Source organism: Tasmannia lanceolata, unplaced genomic scaffold (assembly GCF_043159265.1).
Source record: "Tasmannia lanceolata isolate RefF3 unplaced genomic scaffold, GAP_Taslan_0.1 ptg000011l, whole genome shotgun sequence".
Taxonomy (NCBI): Eukaryota; Viridiplantae; Streptophyta; class Magnoliopsida; order Canellales; family Winteraceae; genus Tasmannia; species Tasmannia lanceolata.
The window spans coordinates 20074276-20094153 of record NW_027518688.1 but is presented as its reverse complement, the minus strand read 5'-3'; the positions used below and the strand labels follow the sequence as shown (position 1 = coordinate 20094153).

Sequence of the window (19878 nt, the reverse complement as noted above, 5' to 3'; positions counted from 1 at the left end):
AAGATAGAAGAAAGCTTCAAAACCAAGCTTGCACACAAGAGAGCTTCAATGGAGGTCTAGGTAGTGGAGAAACTCTAACAAAGTGAAGTTAATTAGAATTAGGCTTGGTCAAGGAAAGTAAAGAGAAGATAGCTTAGGTAAGTGATGGTGGGTAAGGGAAAGTGGTGTCTTAAATGCTTAGGAAAGCAGTGGGTTTGGAGTTCCAAGTAAAGGTTTGAATTTGAAATAAGTAGGTAGTGGGAAAAGATGGAGCAAACATGTGTGGCTCACACATGTGCAAACTAGGCAAAAAGACTAACATGCCCATGGACACAAAAGTACATATTTGCCCTCACTACATCTCTCAAAATAAAAATAAAATAAAACAACAAAAAAAGACACTTTAAAATTAACAACTCATCAAAAAAAAACCTTGATCATGAACCCTCTTTCACATCGTTTTCAAATTAAAACCTGGATTCTAAAATCGGCATATTCAAACAGCCCCTAAAAGTGGGAAAATGAAAGGAAAACACTAAGAAAATCGGATTCCGTTTGGGAAATGAAAACGAGCATGACATGACTTTTGTCTTCTAGTGGCACCAATGGTTTATTCCCATATTTTTCTCCAACATGGAATCCCGTTTTCCTAGCAGTGCTCAAAATGAAATGTTAACTGTGTTTTCAAGTAGGGTTTTAAAATGTTACAAAAATACCCCTTGTAAATAGCTAAAATGAATGAAACATCAAGGGCATTTTTGTACATTAGCGTCCTCCACGATTTAAGTCATGATCTGAAATAATTTTTTATCTTGGGATAAGATTCCAATGGATACGATTGGATCCAACTGCTATTCCCAAATCCTGTCCAAGATCCATCGGACCTTCTAGATCCATATTCCATCTGCTCCTCCATTTGGTATAGAGGTGCAACTCCGGTCGGGTTCAACATGAAAAAAAGCCGGGTTGGGTAGGGTTGAGTTTTGGTCCGGCTCAGGTTGAGGTTTTGGGTAATCCGACTTTTTTTATGAATTTTTTTAATAAGCTTAAAAACTCAAGTTGGGTCGGGTTCGGGTTGCAAAAAAAGGGTTCCTCGGGTCGGGTTGGATTGAACCTCGTCGGGTGGGCGGGTCGGGTTGGAGCTCCACCCCCACTTTGATGGGGACTTCTCTTGGCAATCGTGCCATGGCTAGGAAACAATGCAATCAATGCCAGGCCAGGCCAAATTCTGGACCTATAAATCAATGCAATCAATGCTATTGAATGTGAACCGTTGGTCATGTTCATTGAACCGTCCGTTTAATTCCTTTATTGGGGATCCGTGCCACCCAAATATGTTTTCCTAAGGGAGATTATAAATTCGCACCCCCTACTGGATAATGCGCACCACTTTTAACATGAATTGAGGTCCTAACGTGACTCATCTTCTCTCCCTTTCTCACCTCCTCCTTCTAATCTATGCCATTTTCTCCTTCAAATCTTCTTCTTCCCTATCTTTTTATTCCCTCTTTTTTCTCCGTCTCAAGGAAAATAATCCATCAGGTATTCTTCTATCTTTCTACCACATATATAGGGTTTAAGCTGATTTCATGCTGCGATTTTACGATTCCATTTCCAGATCTCGAATCTGAATTCTTTATAGTCATTCTATAATTCTATTGACTGTACTGAAATATCCTGGGAAGGAGCGCTCTCTCAAAGTGCTTTACGTTTTTGCCTTTTATCTTTCTGACTTCGGTTTCGATTGATTGAAATAATTTCTTTTGAATTTCTTAAGAGGTGCCCCTCTGGTGGGGTAGTGCGAGGAACCGGTGCCACAGTCACACCCGTCCCAATATCTCCAGCCTTAAGTGACTTAGCGCGAGGTAGTGAATTGAGTTCAATGGGAAGAGTAGAGAAAATTTTTCCTAAGATTTTTTTTGTTATCACAATTGAGAGGGATATGATATTATGTTAGGAGCTTAGATATGTTGCAGGAAGTGAAAACAAGAACTGAAGATGATCATGAAGAAGAAGAAGAGTTCTGAAATTTCAGAAGAAAAATGATGAAATTTAATCTGGTTTCGAGGACCCAGAACCTCCAATTACAGAAAAGAAAATTCTACACAATATTTTCCTACATTCATTTCACTCTCTTTCCCTTTTTAAACTACTCTTGAGATGCTAAGTACTCCTAACTGTTTTACCACTCGTCTAACTGAATCTGTTACTTGTAACTAATCCTTGGCCTTGCTAGCACTTCCCTCTTCCTATTGCTAACTCTCCTCGTATCTGGTACATCTGTCTGCCTCCTTACAGTTGCCTCCCCATGAAAAGGAACCTTGTCCTCAAGGTTCAAATCAGGATAATCATGTTTGGGGATAGAGAGGTCTTCCCAAGATGAAGCTTCAAGTGGGAACCATCCCACTGGACTAGTAGTTGGTGAGTCCCCTCTCCCCTTTTCTCTGAATTACTCGTCGATCAAGCACAACTAAAGGCCTGCAAAGTGGTTGTGTTCCTGTCGATAGTTGAGGTAAAGCAACCTGTGACACAGACAGTTCCCCTGTAAAAAAATTTAACAGCGAGACATGAAAAACTGGGTGAATCTTAGCTTCTTCTGGAAGTTGTAATTTGTATGCGACAGAACCAATTCGTTCGACCACCAAATATGGACCGTAGAATCTGCGACCAAATTTGTTTGAGCGACGTTGTGCTACGGAAGATTGTTTGTAAGGTTGGAGTTTGACAAGCACATAATCCCCCACATCAAAATGTCTATCTCGACAATGTTTATTAGCTTGATTCTGCATTCGTAGTTGAGCTTGTTGCAAATTTGCTTTGAGCTGTTGGAGAGTGGTGTCTCTTTGCAATAACTCATGGTCTAGAGCTTCCAATTGGGAAGTGCCCTGTTCATACCATAAAATTGTAGGTGGCTTCTTTGATAACACCACTTCGAATAGTGTCATCTGAGCAGCTGAATGAAAAGCTGTGTTATACCAGAAGTCAGCCCAAGGTAAAAATTTTGCCCATTGAAAAGGACAATCGCACACATAACTTTGTAGGTACATTTCCAAACAACAATTTAGGGCTTCAGATTGCCCATCAGATTGTGGGTGGTACGCACTACTCATGGTGAGAGTAGTCCCCTGTAATTGAAATAATTCTTGCCAAATTGACTGAGGAAAATTGGATCCCTATCACTGACAATTGATTTGGGAATTCCGTGGAGTGTACAGACATCATTCACAAAGGTGTGGGCCACTGATATAGCTGTAATGGGCCTTCGAAGGGCACTAAAATGAGCATATTAGCTCAATTCCTATCAATGACGACCATAATGACAGTTTTTCCAGAAATTAATTTGGAAGTGCAGTAATGAAATCCATAGCCCAATCTTCTAGTATTTTATCAGGAATTGGTAAAGGTTGCAAAAGACCTGCTGGGGCAAGATGTTGTGATTTGGTTTGTTGGTAAATGACACATTCAGCCACAAATTTTTTAACATCCTTTTTTAAACCTGGCCAATGGAAATTGAGAGCTATTCTAGCCATTGTTCGAGCAACACCAGCATGACCCCCTACAGGAGATGAATGGAATTCTTGTAATAGTTTTGTCTTCAATTCCGAATCAATAACTATTATACCTTTGCATAATAGTAACCCATGTCGCCAAGTATATGCATTAGGAATTGCTCCTTCGTGTGATGTCCCATCATGAAGTTCTCTGATAGAAAAGGATTAGAAGCATGTTCAATTTTAAGTTGGTCCATTAAATCAAATAATGGAATTGACAGAGTCAGGCATTGAATATCCTATGTAGTTTGCCGAGACAGAGCATCTGCTGCCAATTAGTTCTCCTCTAAAAATCTCATCAGTTTTGTTAACCAATGTTGCTGTTTCGGGGTCTAAATAGTTTGATCCAGGAGGGATTTGAGACTTTTCTGATCGGTTTGGATGATATATTTCTGTCCCCGGTAAATATTGTCTCCATTTATGTACAACTTCTGTGATTGCAAACATCTCTCGGACATAAGTGGAAGTTGATTGCATCTTGGGAGAGAGTTTGTGACTGTAATAGGCAATAGGATGGCCCTCTTGAGAAAGAACCGCACCAATACCATGTCCTAAAGCATCGGTTTCTGAGACAAAAGGTTTGGCAAAATTTGGAAGAGCAAGGACAGGAGCTGAAGATGCTGCTTGTTTGAGTTTTTCAAATGCGAGCTAAGCTTCTGGGTTCCATAAAAATGCCCCTTTTTTTAGTAATTCTGTCATTGGAGCTGCTGTGTGAGCATACCATTTAATGAATCTCCTGTAATATCTCGTTAAGCCTAAAAATCCTTTGAGTTCCTCAAGTGTTTTATGAGGTAGCCATTGAAGAATAGCATCGAGTTTAGACTGGTCGACGGCAACCCGTTCAGCTAAGACAATATGCCCCAAATATTCAACAGATGTTGTTGCAAAAGAGCATTTGGATCGTTTTGCATACAACTCATTAGTTTGTAATATTTGTAGTGTGTCAATAAGATGTTCTAAATGGTTTGAATCATCCCAGCCATCCAATTAGTAGATTTTAACCATCGATCATTTTTGTTTCTCACAGTTTGTTTGATGGTCATCATCTACACATCGACCCAACAGGGTGCACCAGATGGATCCTAAAGATCCATGGATCAAGATCTCTGATCAGACATTCTCAAACAGCGGATTTCTAGCTATTCTAGTAATTGTATCTGAAAACTCTGCGAAACTTGATACACATCTTCTCCTGGCTTTAATGGCAAAATATAAAGTTTTTTTAAAATAAATTAGGAGATAATATGTTGTGCATTTGCTAGGCTGTAAAGCAAAGGCAATTATCCTTTGCTTTAGTTCATCTGTCGTTTCTTCTCTCTTTGATGACTCTGTTTCCTTACACATTTAAAGCGCTGATAAATTACACTTACACCCCTTCAAGAGCAATAATGCCCAACATAGAAAAGTCAGTGGGTGTAGTTGTATCTTGTATCTGAAAACTTTGCGAAACTTGAGACACATCTCTTCCTGGCTTTAGTGGCAAAATATAAAGTTTTTTTAAATAACTAAATAAATAAGGAGACAATATGTTTTCCATTTGCTAGGCAGTAAAAGCAAAGGGAATCGTCGTTTGCTTTACTTCATTCGTTGTTTCTTTTCTTTTGATGACCTAACACATTCAAAGAACCCTCTATATAAGGTTTATATAGAGGGTTAGGCCTATTTACATTGTGGCCCAACCAATGAACAGTTTGGATCATCCTATGAAGTGGGGGTAGCCCCACTGTACTTTTTGAAAAATATCAGACTTCCACGCCCACACACCATATAAAATCTCCTTTATCAATTATCATACACTTGGGATGTTTGAACCAGGGCCACCTTGGTCGCCTCTCAAGATTATACAAGATCAACGGTCTTGATTGCACTTTCCACATCCTAGAAATTATCGTTTATAATATTAATCCTGACGGTAGAAATCCAGGTGTTGGATTTTATAGATACGAAATGGACATTTCACTAAGGCAGGCTTTGTTTACTACTTTCCTGTGAAACAAGTGCTGCTTTTACGGTAATTACTAGACTAATTGTTCAAATTATGGGCCTAATTATTGTATTCCCCTCTTTTATCAAGATTGTGATATGACCCATTTGGCGTAAGTGTTTGAACCTTTCTCACGATGTACATGTATAAATATACAAGGAAAGCTAGTGAAAATTTGCACACAAGTAGATACCACTTAGAAGCTGAAGCTCCTCCCATGGCAGAACAATGGCATCTTGTTCTTGTACTAACTCTTTGTCTATCCATAATCGCCTTGGGAGCCGCAGACCGGGAAGTTCCGACGATTTTTGTATTCGGAGACTCGACGGCCGACGTCGGTACCAACAATTACTTGGCAAGGAGCGAGGCAGAGGCCGATTTCCCTTTCAACGGCATTGACTTTCCAGACGCAATACCAACTGGGAGGTTTAGCAATGGCTTAAACAGTGCTGATTTTGTGGGTAAGTAATAAAGGGTATAATGGTAAAAGGAGAAGTTTTGGAATGGGGTTTTGATGCATTAAGTGGACCCATCTTTGTTCAATCTGCACATTCCAATTAGCCGAGGCGATGGGACCCTTACCAATTCATAGGGTTCCAATTGCTATTTTCATGCATCGGCTATCTCAATTTTCTGCTTTTTGTCATTTTGTGAAACAACCCATTACTCCGAAAGCTTAAACTGGAGATGGCGTTATTTAATCTATATATATATATATATATATATATATGAGGAAAGTGTTGGTGAGCTTAAGCGCCCCAATCACATGGGTCCCACATTTTCTGTGGTGATCCAAACCATTCATTTGCAAGGCCCTATCATAGATAGGGTGTGTACCAAAAATCAGCTCCATAGGATCATCCTAACCCCTCCATTTGTGGAGGACAAAAATGGGCAGATTTGTGGACAAATAATGTCTGTCCATTTTTGTCCTCCACAAATGGAGGGGTTAGGATGATCCTATGGAGCTGATTTTTGGTACACACCCTATCTATGTAGGGCCTTGCAAATGAATGGTTTGGATCACCACAAAAAATTTGGGACCCATGTGATTGGGCGCTTAAGCGCACCATAAGCTTAGTGAGCTTAAGCGCACCAACAGTTTCCCCTCTCTCTCTCTCTCTCTCTCTCTCTCTCTCTCTCTCTCTCTCTCTCTCTCTCTCTCTCTATATATATATATATATATATATATATATATATATATATATATATATATATATATATATATATATATTGCCTTTGGGCACCTTACGGCTATGTGCCTAGGGTCCCAATATTCTGAGCAGTCTAACGATTAAGCCCAAATCCTACAGGAAGCGGCTCCACTTCCACACTTAGGTGTCCAAGAGAGGCTGGCGGAGAAAATAATTATGTTCAAGCCTGGATGAAGTTGTGACTTATCAATTGAGCCAGTTGCTGGGAAGTTTCCCAGGGACTACTCTAATAAAGAAAGTCATTTATCTCTTTGGCCGAGGATACCCAATTAGGGGAGACCGAGCTTCATGAAGGCGACGCTTCATTTTCCAGCAAGCCATTCCTGAACATCCACTCAAATTCCTTTACCTCCAACGGGCTGGGAGCAGCCACCATGCAGCCCCTATAGAATAATACTAAACCGGGCCAAAGGATGTTTTTGAGACTCTATTGGAGAACATTGATAACAAAGCCAAGGATCAGTTAAAGTCAACTTTATTTAGTTTTTTGACGAGCAGAACTTCTTATCCTTTTACATCACAAGATCATTTTGGCGCCTATACTTTGAATTGACGGCCCAAAGATTGGAATATGAGATTATATTCCACCTTAGATACACAAAGACAATGATGGCTCGCGCATTCTAACCCATTTAATCCCTAAGCGAGCCATGAACCCGGTGTAATTACATATTTTTTGAACTAAATGAAGCTATTGAAAAATTCCAACCATCCACTTTAGGAGGAACACTCGTATTCTTGTGTGCTTTCCTGTTACGAACTCGAATCAGTTCGCAACGCGATTGATCTTCTTAGAGGGAAGATCGGCCTCTTGATCTACTTCGAGGGAAGAATCAGTCCTCCTTGGTGCACAAGACACAATTTCTCAAACCAGTCTCTTCGTTGATTTCCATTAACAATAACATCTGCTTATATAAAACACTCAAAGATAAACATAGAAAAATCTAGAAAGATCTTATTCTAACAATAGAAATAGCTAATTAGAGACTACCATAATCAAACCTAACTACTAAATATATTAAGATGTGATCTTATTCGCTAAAATATCTAATTAACCTATTCCACTAAGTGGGACCCATCTAAGTACGTATCATTCCACCCGCCTTGAAATCAACCTTGCCCTCAAGGTTAAAGATTAAGCTCTGGTTGGAGAAAAATGAGATCTTGCGTCAATTTCTTCCTTCCTTCGTCTTGTAATTAGTCATCATTTCGCATGTCGTCATCAAGGGCCTTGACAGTTTCATCTTCAAATGAATCTCATCATCTCGTTCATCAAAGCTCTTTTGCCACACTTTTTTGAAATAATTGAGATTTTGATGCACGAATGATCTTGGATGAGGATCTTCTCGATGGCGTTGGACATTTTGAGAGGGATTGCAGATTTTATAGAGTCGAACTCGACGACACTGAAAATCAAAAGCGACTTTCTTTTGTGGCTTCTTCGCATTTTCTTGTAGCTGATTTTTTTCTCTCTTGTTCTTTTCTTCTCTTTTTCTATTTCGTTGTTTCCTTTTCATTGTGCAAGCCTCTCCGATCATTGTGCCGATTTTGTTCAAGCCTTTCACAAACCATCGATGTCCTTCCATCATTTCCAAAACAAGTGCTTTAATCTCCTGCAAATCTTCACGTATTGATTCCCAAAACTCCGAAGACGCTGTCATGACGCAGGATCGACGACTCTGATACCAATTGTTACGAACCCGAATCAGTTCGCAATGCGATTGATCTTCTTAGAGGGAAGATCGGCCTCTTGATCCACTTTGAGGGAAGGATCAGTCCTCCTTGGTGCACAAGACACAATTTCTCAAACCAGTTTCTTCATTGATTTCCATTAATAATAACATCTGCTTATATAAAACACTCAAAGATAAACAAAAAGATCTTATTATAAGAATAGAAATAGCTAATTAGAGACTATCATAATCTAACCTAACTACTAAATATATTAAGATATGATCTTATTCACTAAAATATCTAATTAACCTATTCCACTAAGTGGGACCCATCTAGTTACGTATCATTTCCTAACCACTAGTAAGAAACAAATTTACAGGGAGCAAGCCCATATAGTAGTAGTCTTTTGAATCCTTAATCCAAAAATCAGAATGCTCGATGTAAACAACATTTGTAAAAGAAACCTTATAAAAAGCAGATGCATCATCTGTCTGACATTAGACCTCATGGGCTATGACAAATTCCTAAGGGGAGGGCTTAACTGTCTGATTTCTTATGTTATATGGATCATAGGAATGTGCTTAAATTGTCCATTTCACCATCACCTTCTACCACCTCATTTTGAAGCCACCTTGGGTTGCAGAAAAATCTTCTCCAGAATAGAAAATTGGGGTGGGTGGGGAGGGGGGGGGGGGGGGGGGGTGGTTTGGTTCCTTGTCTGTCGGTCAAAGAGGCAAGGCAACAATCTTCTTTCTCCAGCAAAAAGATTGAAACTTAAAGAAAAGGCTATATATGTGAGGTGGACCTTTTTGACAAATGGAAGGGGAATCCATTATCATTTTTGTCAAACCTTGGTAATACCTCAGCGGGCGTTTGCTATTAGAGGAGACTCGCAGGGGCTGCCGTATCACACCCTTATTTATTAGGTTAGTATCCCCTAAACGTAAGGGCTTTTTGGGAGTATGAGAGGAGGCGCGGCAGGGATCTCTGTTGATCTGCTCCTCCCTGATTCAGTTGCTCCACAGTAGAAGTAGAAATTGGCTTATCCAAGGTTTTAAATTTCGACCGAAATCCGAAATTTCGAATCTAAACTTATCATATAAGAATATTTGATTTCAATCTCTTTGATATTCTCCTGCGTTCAACTAATATTATCATGAAATGCAAGGCAATCTTCGATGAGGTCTTATCCATAGAAAAAACTTTTCCACAATAAAAGAGACTCAAATTTGACACTCTTGTTTTGTGACACTCTGCAGATTGTTTTCATCATAGATTAAAAAAAAATCACATCCATTGAATGATCCTAACCCTACGATGACAAGTAGACATTGACCATTGATCAATTCTATTCAGTCTTCAAAAACTTTCATTCCGACGGTTGGGGTCTTTCAGTTGGTGGGATTTTTTTGGGCCATGGCCCATCCTTTATAACATCTACCAGATGATTAATATTTTCCTTCCATAGTCATAATAAAGTTGAAGTTGATTTGTGCATGGTTATCAGCCAGATTGATGGGGTTTAGGAGGAGCCCACCACCTTTCCTCTCTCTTTCAAAAGAATTGTTCATAGATCATATCTAAATTGGAATGAACTTTGCTTCTGCAGGATCAAGAATTCTCGACTCTACTGGAAATACATTTGTAAGCTTCTCTTCTAGTGCCTAACTCATCTCCTTAGCCTTATTTCTTATCTAAAATTTTTCTGTTAGCACTAAAACCAATTGCCTAATTACTTCACCAGGGGGAGGTGATTCCCATGGCGATGCAGATCCAACAATTTTCAACTGTCTATTCTAATATGTGGACCCCGATCCGGGAGAGGCGGGGGACGAGCCCCCACGAAGAATCTCTCTCTACAAATCATCCACGTGAATGGAGAGCTCTACCAAGGAACTCTCGAAAGAATATGCCTCTCACAGCATGAGTGACGATATAAGGTGAGATACCTCTCGATTCGAGGACTAGCCCAGATCCGAGACGCACCTTAAACAAAGAAGAGTCGTCATCCAAGGAAGTGGGCCTTGGATCCCATACTATGCTCTGTTGCAATGGATAACTAGAGATATAAAGGAAGGTTCATGCCTGGTTACGAATTGGGAAGGTCCGAAAAGCACCTCGTCCGCCCAAGTGCAAGCACCTAGTCTCTTATGCCATTTATTATTGATTTTGAAGAGTTTTGAGCGAAAGTCATGTGAAATGGGAACATATATCTCCGAGAAGATGTCTACCTAATCATGCATGTCTCAGAGATGAATAATAAACAAACAAAAAAAAAGAAAAAGAAGTGTCACTTAAGAGTAGCTAGATTTTGAGTGACAAGCCTAAATGATGTCTAAGTTCTGGTGTGCAAACACATGCATGCTACAGCTAAAGGTGTAAGATCTGTACATGAAAGTAAGAAAACACAGCAAAACACACAACACAATTCATTTATGTACACGACTCGACAAGACGAATCCTAAAACTCTAATGCAATACTTGACTCGAACCAGAATGGCCATCCACCCTGGCTGCTCTACGTATCCCGGCCTCGGAAAAAATCAGAATCAACGTAGTTCGATGACCTATTCTAAACTACGATACCTAACCATCTAGAACCGCTATCCTAGACTCGATCCACTAGACTCGACCAGGACTCGAGGCCTCCTAACTCTAGGGACACTCACCCGACAGGACACAGCATATCAACACAAACAGGACAGCTTCCTAACTCTAAAACACACCAAACATCTAAGACAGACTCCTAACTCTAGGGGAAGATCTTTTTGAAAATATTTTGAAGATTTTTTGTATTTTTTGAAGGTTTGAAATGTTTATTTTTAAAGGTTTGACAGGACCTGGGATGTAGATCCCAAGCTGCACTACGTACCCTGTGGAAAGGGATCAAGCCAACGTAGTTTGGAACAGATTTTCCTAGTAAGCTCCTCAGACTCAAGATTTTTGAGAATTTTGGTTTTTCAGATGTTTTTCAAGTGTTTTTATTATTTTTGACACAAGAGGACAGAATCCTATCATCATAAGGGTAAGACAGACTTCTAATATCTCACAAAGGTTGGACAGCATCCTATGCTTTGCGGGGGAATTGGACAGAACCACGATTCTGCAAGGATTGGACAGCATTCTATACCTTGCAAGGATTGGACATAATCACATGATTGGATGAGAGGTTGGATAGAATCCTGACCCTTATGATGATAAGACTGACTCCTGAAAGACTGACTCTCTGACTAAGGACAGACTCCTATCCTAATGGATTGACTCCCAAACTGGTAACTCTAAGGGGGGTGCTAATGAGACAATGCATGTCTCCTAAAAGAAGAAGAGATGAAGGATAATAGTGAGACTAGGCAAATCTCCTAGACACAGAGGTGGGCTCCAAGTATCCTCATCATTGTCCTTGCAATAATAAACAGGGATATGAGCAACTGACATACCTAGTTGGTCTTCTACTAATAAGGGTATTTTACCTGTGAAACTTAGATAGATTCTCTAAGGGGTAGGCTCTAAGCAAGGCTTGTCTCCAAGGGAGGTATGCCTTACGAGACATAGTGTGTCTCCTAGTGGGGCTCTGGTTTCAAGGTTCTTATCTAAAAGACTGAGTTAGTCTCAAAACCAAAAGAGGGGAGCACTATCCGGACTGTGCAAGTCCCCTAAGGATGAGCTTAGGCTATCGCCTTCATCGCCCTTGCAATGAATAAAGAAATGAGCATCTAATGAGACTAAAGTTCAAAAGGACAAAAGGGGAGAAAGATGGAAGTCTTGTTAAAATTGCACATTTGCTTATCATATAGTGGAAGTACTCCCAAAAAATATAAGTGCTATGAAATCTGAATCATGAAGTAACAATTAAGAAAATTACCAACGGCATTCAAATGTGTACAAGCAAATTAAATCCCTAATGGACTTAAACTGATATCTATTTAAAGTGCATGAATGAATAAGTGCCACAAAGAGTTCAGGAGTTATACTGTATAGAATCTAAGCTATATTCCAGCATAAAGCTAGAGCCTTACTCACAACCTATTAAATATTTGGGATTCTAACTAGTACAAATAATTGAATATCATAACTAAGGCATCATTAATCTAATTACTTTAGAACAAAGTACATTTAAATAAGCATATATTGAATGAAACTTGACCAATTAATCCATATATCTAAATTCATGGTTCCAAAAAATCAAAGCCATCAAATTAGTTCGAATAAAGATTAATCACTTAATAGCTACTATTGTCTTTGTAGCTTAAGCATGTCATAATGTTATAAAAGAAAAACCTTTACTATTCATGCTTTCAAAGCAAAATAAAATTCTCCAACCATACCCCATTGCCATAATTCGAACATAAAGTGAGCTTACATTATTTGATATGCGTGGATCTTTTAATGACCAGACAAATGTGTTCACCTCATTTATTGGTCTAAATATAACTGTTCCGATCCAAAGATAGTTGACCTACCCCAATTAATGACCAATCAGCCCATATTATTGTTTTACAATAATATTGGGTCCCACCTAAGCATAGGACTAGGTGGGACCCAACCTGGTATGGGTAAGGTTTAAAGGGCCTAGCCGCCAAAAGCTCCAGAGCTAATGGAAGAGACCCCACCTAGGTATGGGACTAGGTGGGACCCAGCCTAGTATGGGACAGGTTAAATGGCCCCATACCAGGCTGGGTCCCACCTAATCCCATACCTAGGCAGGCCCCCACTGAGGACCTTAACACACTCTGTCTCATAGTATGATGCATTCAGATTGTAATTAGAAGATGAGAATTATTTTCAATAGATCATCCTTCTTCGCGTTATAATGGAGATGATAAATTTACCCCCAATTTACCAGGAATATGCCTTAATTAAAGCCAAATAGTTCCTTGGCACTTTGAAACTCTACGTGCAACCAAACAGAGTATTTTGCTGACATGACAGCCAAAAACAAAAACCCGGGACGTTGGGCCACCAAACAGACCCTTAGGCCCTGTTTGTTTTGGACTCAAAATCAATTCTCAGCATCCAAAACAAACAGGGCCTTAAATGGGGTGGTCATGGTTAAATAGGAGGCAAATTTATCATCACCCTTTTATAATTGTTTCATAAATTAACAATATTGATATATGGCAGAATATGTACAACCTTGGAGCAAGGAAATTCGGTATAATAGCAGCCCCGCCAATTGGGTTTTGTCCTTCTCAAAGAAGTAGAAACGCTACTGATCCTTTGAACACAATGGCCAGACTGTATTACTCTTCCCTTAGAACACTCCTACAAACACTCAGCTCAGAACTACCAGGGATGAAGTACTCACTTGGAAATGCATATAAGATGGTTATCAATTTCATGGACGATCCAATGGCCTTTGGTAAGTATTCCGCTATATACATACATACATATACGCAAATGTACACATGAACATGCACCCACAAAGGATATAATCACCCCCTTTTCTTCCCCTGCCACACCCTTTGTAGGGTAAAAAGAGTAGTAAAAGTGTCAGACGCACGAGGGGATGACGCGGGGAAGAAAATGAGGCAAATATAGAGATGATCACACAGATGCATTGTATTAGCATGCTTCTACTCTTTTATAGAAGTCATGCTCATGTTAAAAAAGGCATGCCCATGGAGACAAAAGTTGTTGTCTTTATTCATGAGGTGGCTGGTCTGACATGCGACAGACCAGCCATGAAATGCCTTTTGCGATGGACCCTAGCAAATCCCTAATAAAAATAGGCTACTAATATCCGCGCAACCATGTTTTGATAATGGGCTGACATTTTGTTTACACTTATCTGAGTGGCTGTTTAGAGCTTTTTGGGAATTGTAATAGCCTCCTGACAGTTGTTTAAAACTTGTAAAACAAGGTGAGTTCGTCCCATTATCAAAAGATAACATGTTTAATTTGATATCAGTCCCCTAAAAGCAAACTTCTTTATTTTTTTGTAAAAATTATATACCCTTTGGTACATGCAAAGCTATGAGGGTTGTTTGGGCCAGGCCCCATTGGACCACCTTACCAAAGCGCATTTATAATGGCATAGAAAAATATAAAATTAAAGGAATTAAAAATGTGCTTTCGTAGCTGGGTTTTTTTTTTTTTTTTTTTGGTGCAAAGGCGCCCTTTAGTTTAGAATTCCTTTTATTAGAAACCTATAATTAAACACTACCTTGGTTTGATTTTCAAGGGTTTAAGGAAATCAGGTCTGCATGCTGTGGTAGTGGTGAATTCAATGGTGAAAACATATGCACAACAAATGCTACCCTATGCACAAATCGCCATGAATATTTGTTTTGGGACCTCTTCCACCCCACACAAGCTGCTTCCAAGTTGGCTGCTGAAACTCTTTATAGTGGTTCTACCGCCTTCGTCCGCCCAATAAATTTCAAGCAGTTGGCCGATGATTATAGCTAAGAGGCACTTGCTTCGACGTCTCTGAAACTGCTCTAGAGATTGGAATCCTAAATTCTCATTTATCGTCTTTGTATTTGTATGCAATTTGCAATGGAGGAGTTTGATAGCGAACAGAGCGTATCTGATAATCAAAGCTGGGATGAGAAGGAGGTCAAGTCGTAGCAAGGTGGAGACAGAGAGAGTCGAAGGAAGAAGAACCCTGTTTGGATGAAGGATTATATCCGTCATTAAGGCTAATTAGAAGTAGATTAGTTACAGAGTTGTTAACCCAAGTTGTTATTTTTCAATTCCTTTAAAAAGTAGAAAAGCCAGCTATAGCAGAATCAGTTAGGATTGATTGTCAGAGCATCAATTCCGTCAGGAATGTCAATAAAAGTGTAATCAGCGCATGTGAGAGGAATAATAGAAAAATATCTTCTCTCTGAACTTCGTCTTCTTCTCCCCTTTTCTCTAAGCTCTCTGCATTTTTTTAGAAATCTATATCAAAAATCATATCATTTGGTGTTTTCATTGAGTCTGCCTTTACCCAATCCATCAATGGCGGACAACACTCGAGCTCAAATGAAATTTGACGAACAACTTAAGCTTCAACAACAACTGAATGAGATCCGACTTCTTCAAGCACAACAACATGGAGAGCTAGTCACCATGATCAAACAGTTGCAGAGCAATGTATCACAACCTTCTTCTCAACGAAAAGCTTCTGATGATCATTCCTCTGGTAATTCCGATGATGCTCTTGTCCCTATTCAGCCTCAATTCAATCGGTTTATTCGAATGGATGTTCCCAAGTTTGATGGAACCGACCCACTTGGCTGGATTTTCAAAATCGAGCAATTTTTCAATTACTCTTGGAAAGGTTTTCTTGATGCCATTTGCATTCGTTTTGGACCTTCTCTGTATGAGGATCCTAAAGGGGAATTAGCTAAGATTCATCAAATCACTTCTGCAGCGGATTATCAAAACCGATTTGAGGATGCTTCCAACAAAGTAAGTGGTTTACCTAAATCGTTCCTTACTAGTTTCTTCATCTCTGGAGTCAAACCAGATCTAAAATGAGAATTGCTCGTAGCTCAACTTACCTAGTTAATCCACGCTACATCGCTCGCTCGGATCCATGAACAAAAGTACGAGGATATGTGCAAAATATGGAAACCTAACTGGTCTAAACCCGTTGGCGGTCCTGGTATTTTACCTACCCCATCCATGAAAGCAATCCCAGCACCTCCATTACAGCAAATCCCATTCAGAACACGGCAACTCACTAAAGATGAGATGAAACAAAAGCGAGAAAAAGGACTTTGTTACTATTGCGATGAAAAGTTCGTTCCCGGTCATGATTGTCGTCGCCGCCTTTATCATCTTGCAGCAATGGAAGAGGAATCAGAGCCATTTCTAGAAGACTCTGTTTCCGATCCTTCATTCCATCAAAGTGAGGAATTACCTACAGACAAATCCGCTGAAATCAGCTTCCATGCTATGGTGGGACATCAAAATCCGAGTACTATCCGAGTAACAGGGGTATGTGCATCAACTTCCATTCATGTTTTAATAGATAGTGGGTCTACTCATAACTTCGTCAAAGAAACAGTAGCCCAGTCCCTGCATTGGACTATAGTTCCTACAGCACCTTTCCGAGTGCTAATTGGTAATGGAGAGTACCTCCTCTGCAACAAAAAATGCATTGGGTTTAAACTCTACTTACAGACTTACAAATTCACCTTGGATCTATCTTTGCTACCTATCAAAGGTGCCGATGTGGTTTTGGGCATTCAATGGCTCGCTGACTTAGGACCATCTTAACTGACTATAAGGTGTCCACCATGGATTTTACATGGCAGGGAAAACCTGTGAAATTAGTGGGCAAATCAGACTTAAATCCTTGTCCCCTGAAGGCAACTCAACTAAAGGGTTTCACAAAGACCGATTCCATTGCCTCTTGTTTTCAATTGATTTGTATTAATCACACAATTTCAACTCGCTTCATGTCCAATACACAATCCTTTGATATTCCGAAACAATTACCGTCTCCTATTTCCCAACTGTTACTCCAATTTGCATCTGTCTTCCAGTTACCAACAAGCCTACCCCCAACAAGAGCCATTGATCATCACATCCATTTACTTCCGGGTTCCCAACCAGTGAATGTAAAGCCCTATCGATAACCACATTTCCAAAAGAATGAAATTGAGAAACTAATTCAGGAAATTGTAGACTCGGGTATAATTACACCAAGCCACAGCCCCTATTCATCCCCTGTTCTTCTAGTTAAAAAAAAGGACAATTCATGGCGTTTTTGTGTTGACTATCGCGCATTAAACGCTATCACAATCAAAGACAGATTTCCCATACCTACCATTGATGAACTTTTAGATGAATTACATGGTTCAATGGTGTTTTCTAAACTGGATTTGCGCTCTGGTTATCATCAAATACGCATGAAGCAAGAAGATTGCCCAAAAACAGCTTTCGAACCCATGAGGGCCATTACGAGTTTTTAGTAATGCCTTTTGGCCTTACCAACGCCCCCTCCACTTTCCAAAAGACCATGAACATGGTCTTCAAACCATTCCTCAGGAAGTTTGTCATCGTATTCTTTGATGACATCCTCATCTACAGCAAAACTTTGGATACTCATGTGTCTCATTTGAAATGCGTTTTAGACTGTTTACTCACTCACCAGTTGTTTGTCAAATTAAGTAAATGCCAGTTTTGTCAACATCAAATTGAGTACCTTGGTCATCTAGTCTCTGGAAATGGGGTAAAGCCTGACCCGGTCAAAATTCAGGCAATGCAACTCTGGCCTCCACCAAAGAACTTGAAACAGTTGTGAGGATTCTTGGGCCTTACAGGATATTACCGACGGTTTGTCAAAAATTCTGCCACATTTGCCTCCCCCCTCACAAACCTTCTGAAGAAAAATGTTTTTCATTGGTCTCTGGATGCTCAGTCAGCCTTTGAACATTTGAAATCCCTCATGACACAACTTCCAGTTCTTGCATTACCAAATTTTAACGAGGATTTCATCTTAGAAACCGATGCCTCTAGCATTGCAATCGGAGCAGTTCTCATACAAAATAAGCATCCAATCGCTTATTTCAGTAAAAAAATGACTCCCACCATGTCCAAGGCTTCTGCTTATGTAAAGGAATTATTTGCGATCACCGAAGCAGTGAAGAAATGGAGACAATACTTGTTAGGAAGAAATTTCACAATTTTCACTGATCATCGCAGTTTGAAAAATCTGATGGCACAAATTATTCAAACCCCCGAACAACAGCAATACCTTTGCAAGTTGTTGGGGTACAATTACACCATTTTGTATAAGGCGGGAAAAGAGAACAAGGTAGCAGATGCCTTGTCAAGAGTTGAAGAAAACTATTTTGTTTCAGATGTTGAACAATCTACCCAATTACAGCTAGTCGTCTCTACACCCGTTTTCAACATTCAAGCACAGCTCCAACATGAAAATCTTATTGATGCTGAGTTATTGGAGCTCCATGATCAGATTAACAAGGGGTCAGCAGCACCAGAATTCTCAATCAGAAATGGGCTTATGTTCCACAATCACATAATATTTCTCAGTTCCAATTCTTCCTTGCGACACCAAGTCATTTATGAATTTCATAGCACTGTACAAGGAGGCCACACTGGCGTATTACGGACACTCAAACGCATATCTGCCAGCTTTTTCTAGTTCAAAATGCATTCCGATATCAAGCAATTCATCAAAGATTGTTTAGTTTGCCAACAAACCAAATATGCAACGACTCCTCCCATGAGTCTGCTTCAACCGTTACCAACTCCTGACAGAATCTGGGAGGATATCTCCATGGATTTCATCATTGGATTACCTCTATCAAATGGTTATACTAGCATCTTCGTGGTCATCGACAGGTTATCCAAGTATGCGCATTTAGGGGCTCTGAAAACATCTTTCAATGCCGCCCAGGTAGCTCAATTGTTCACAGAAATGGTGGTAAAACTCCATGGCATTCCCAAGTCAATTGTATCTGACCGAGATCATATTTTCCTCAGCAAATTTTGGTCTGAACTTTTCAAATTAAGTGGCATTTCTCTAAACCTGTCTTCTGCATATCACCCCCAAACTTATGGGCAATCGGAAGTGTTAAACAGGTGTGTGGAACAGTATTTAAGGGCATTTGTTCAAGACAACCCGAAGCATTGGCATTCCTACTTATTATGGGCGGAATATTCCTACAATACCTCATTCCACACAGCCATACAAATGACTCCTTTTGAACCAGTGTATGGGAGACCCCCACCTTCCTTACCACATTACATTCCTGGGTCCTCCAAAATTGAGGCTGTTGACACGGAACTGACACAGCGGGATACAATCCTAGCTCAAGTCAAGCACAATTTAACTAAAGCTAAATCAAGAATGAAATCTATGGCCGATCAGAAACGTATTGATAAAAATTTGGAGGTTGGAACATGGGTTTTACTAAAACTTCAACCTTACAGACAGCACTCTGTTGTTGCTAGACACTCTCAGAAGCTCAGCAAGAGGTTTTATGGTCCGTTTCAAATTGCTGCACGGGTTGGAAATGTTGCTTACAAATTACATTTACCAGAAGGTAGCAGAATTCACCCTGCTTTCCATATTTCACAGCTCAAACCATACCATGGACCTGCTCTACAAACCCCTTGCCCTTTGCCTTCCCACACTGTCGACAATCATCCAATTATCACACCCCTTGCTATTTTGGGCAGACGAGTGGTAATCCAACAAAATCAACAAGTAACTCAAGTGCTTGTTCAATGGCACAGCCTGTTACCAGAAGACACTTCTTGGGAAAATTTGACTGAGCTACAGTTAGAATATCCATCCTTCAACCTTGAGGACAAGGTTATTTTTCCAGAAGGGGGCAATGATAGCGAACAAAGCGTATCTGATAATCAAAGCTGGGATGAGAAGGAGGTCAAGTCGCAGCAAGGTGGAGACAGAGACAGTCGAAGGAAGAAGAACCCTGTTTGGATGAAGGATTATATCCGTCATTAAGGCTAATTAGAAGTAGATTAGTTACAGAATTGTTAACCCAAG

The 19878-nt window shown here is 39.9% G+C and overlaps 2 protein-coding genes across 2 annotated transcripts in view; both read left to right on the top strand.

The window, feature by feature from the left end:
- Window positions 1-1502: 1502 nt before the first annotated feature.
- ECH2 (enoyl-CoA hydratase 2) overlaps window positions 1503-19878 on the top strand; it is a 48371-nt gene continuing 29995 nt past the window's right edge. Inside the window, exon 1 of the mRNA XM_077390643.1 lies at window positions 1503-1521. The gene's annotated coding sequence lies outside the window, so the exon portion shown is untranslated. The remainder of the gene's footprint in view (window positions 1522-19878) is intronic.
- Window positions 5651-14810, top strand: LOC143885981 (GDSL esterase/lipase At4g28780-like). Its single transcript, XM_077390000.1, has 4 exons — window positions 5651-5975; window positions 10012-10046; window positions 13524-13761; window positions 14584-14810. Exons 1-4 carry the CDS (start codon window positions 5651-5653, stop codon window positions 14808-14810), a joined length of 825 nt encoding a protein of 274 aa, XP_077246115.1.

What these genes read in the sequence shown, in the direction of transcription:
- LOC143885981 (XM_077390000.1), top strand. Translation starts at nt 5,651, where the DNA reads ATGTACATGTATAAATATACAAGGAAAGCTAGTGAAAATTTGCACACA. An exon ending in AAACAGTGCTGATTTTGTGG is followed by an intron (nt 5,976 to 10,011) that starts GTAAGTAATAAA and finishes TTGCTTCTGCAG; the next exon opens with GATCAAGAATTCTCGACTCT. An exon ending in ACTCTACTGGAAATACATTT is followed by an intron (nt 10,047 to 13,523) that starts GTAAGCTTCTCT and finishes GATATATGGCAG; the next exon opens with AATATGTACAACCTTGGAGC.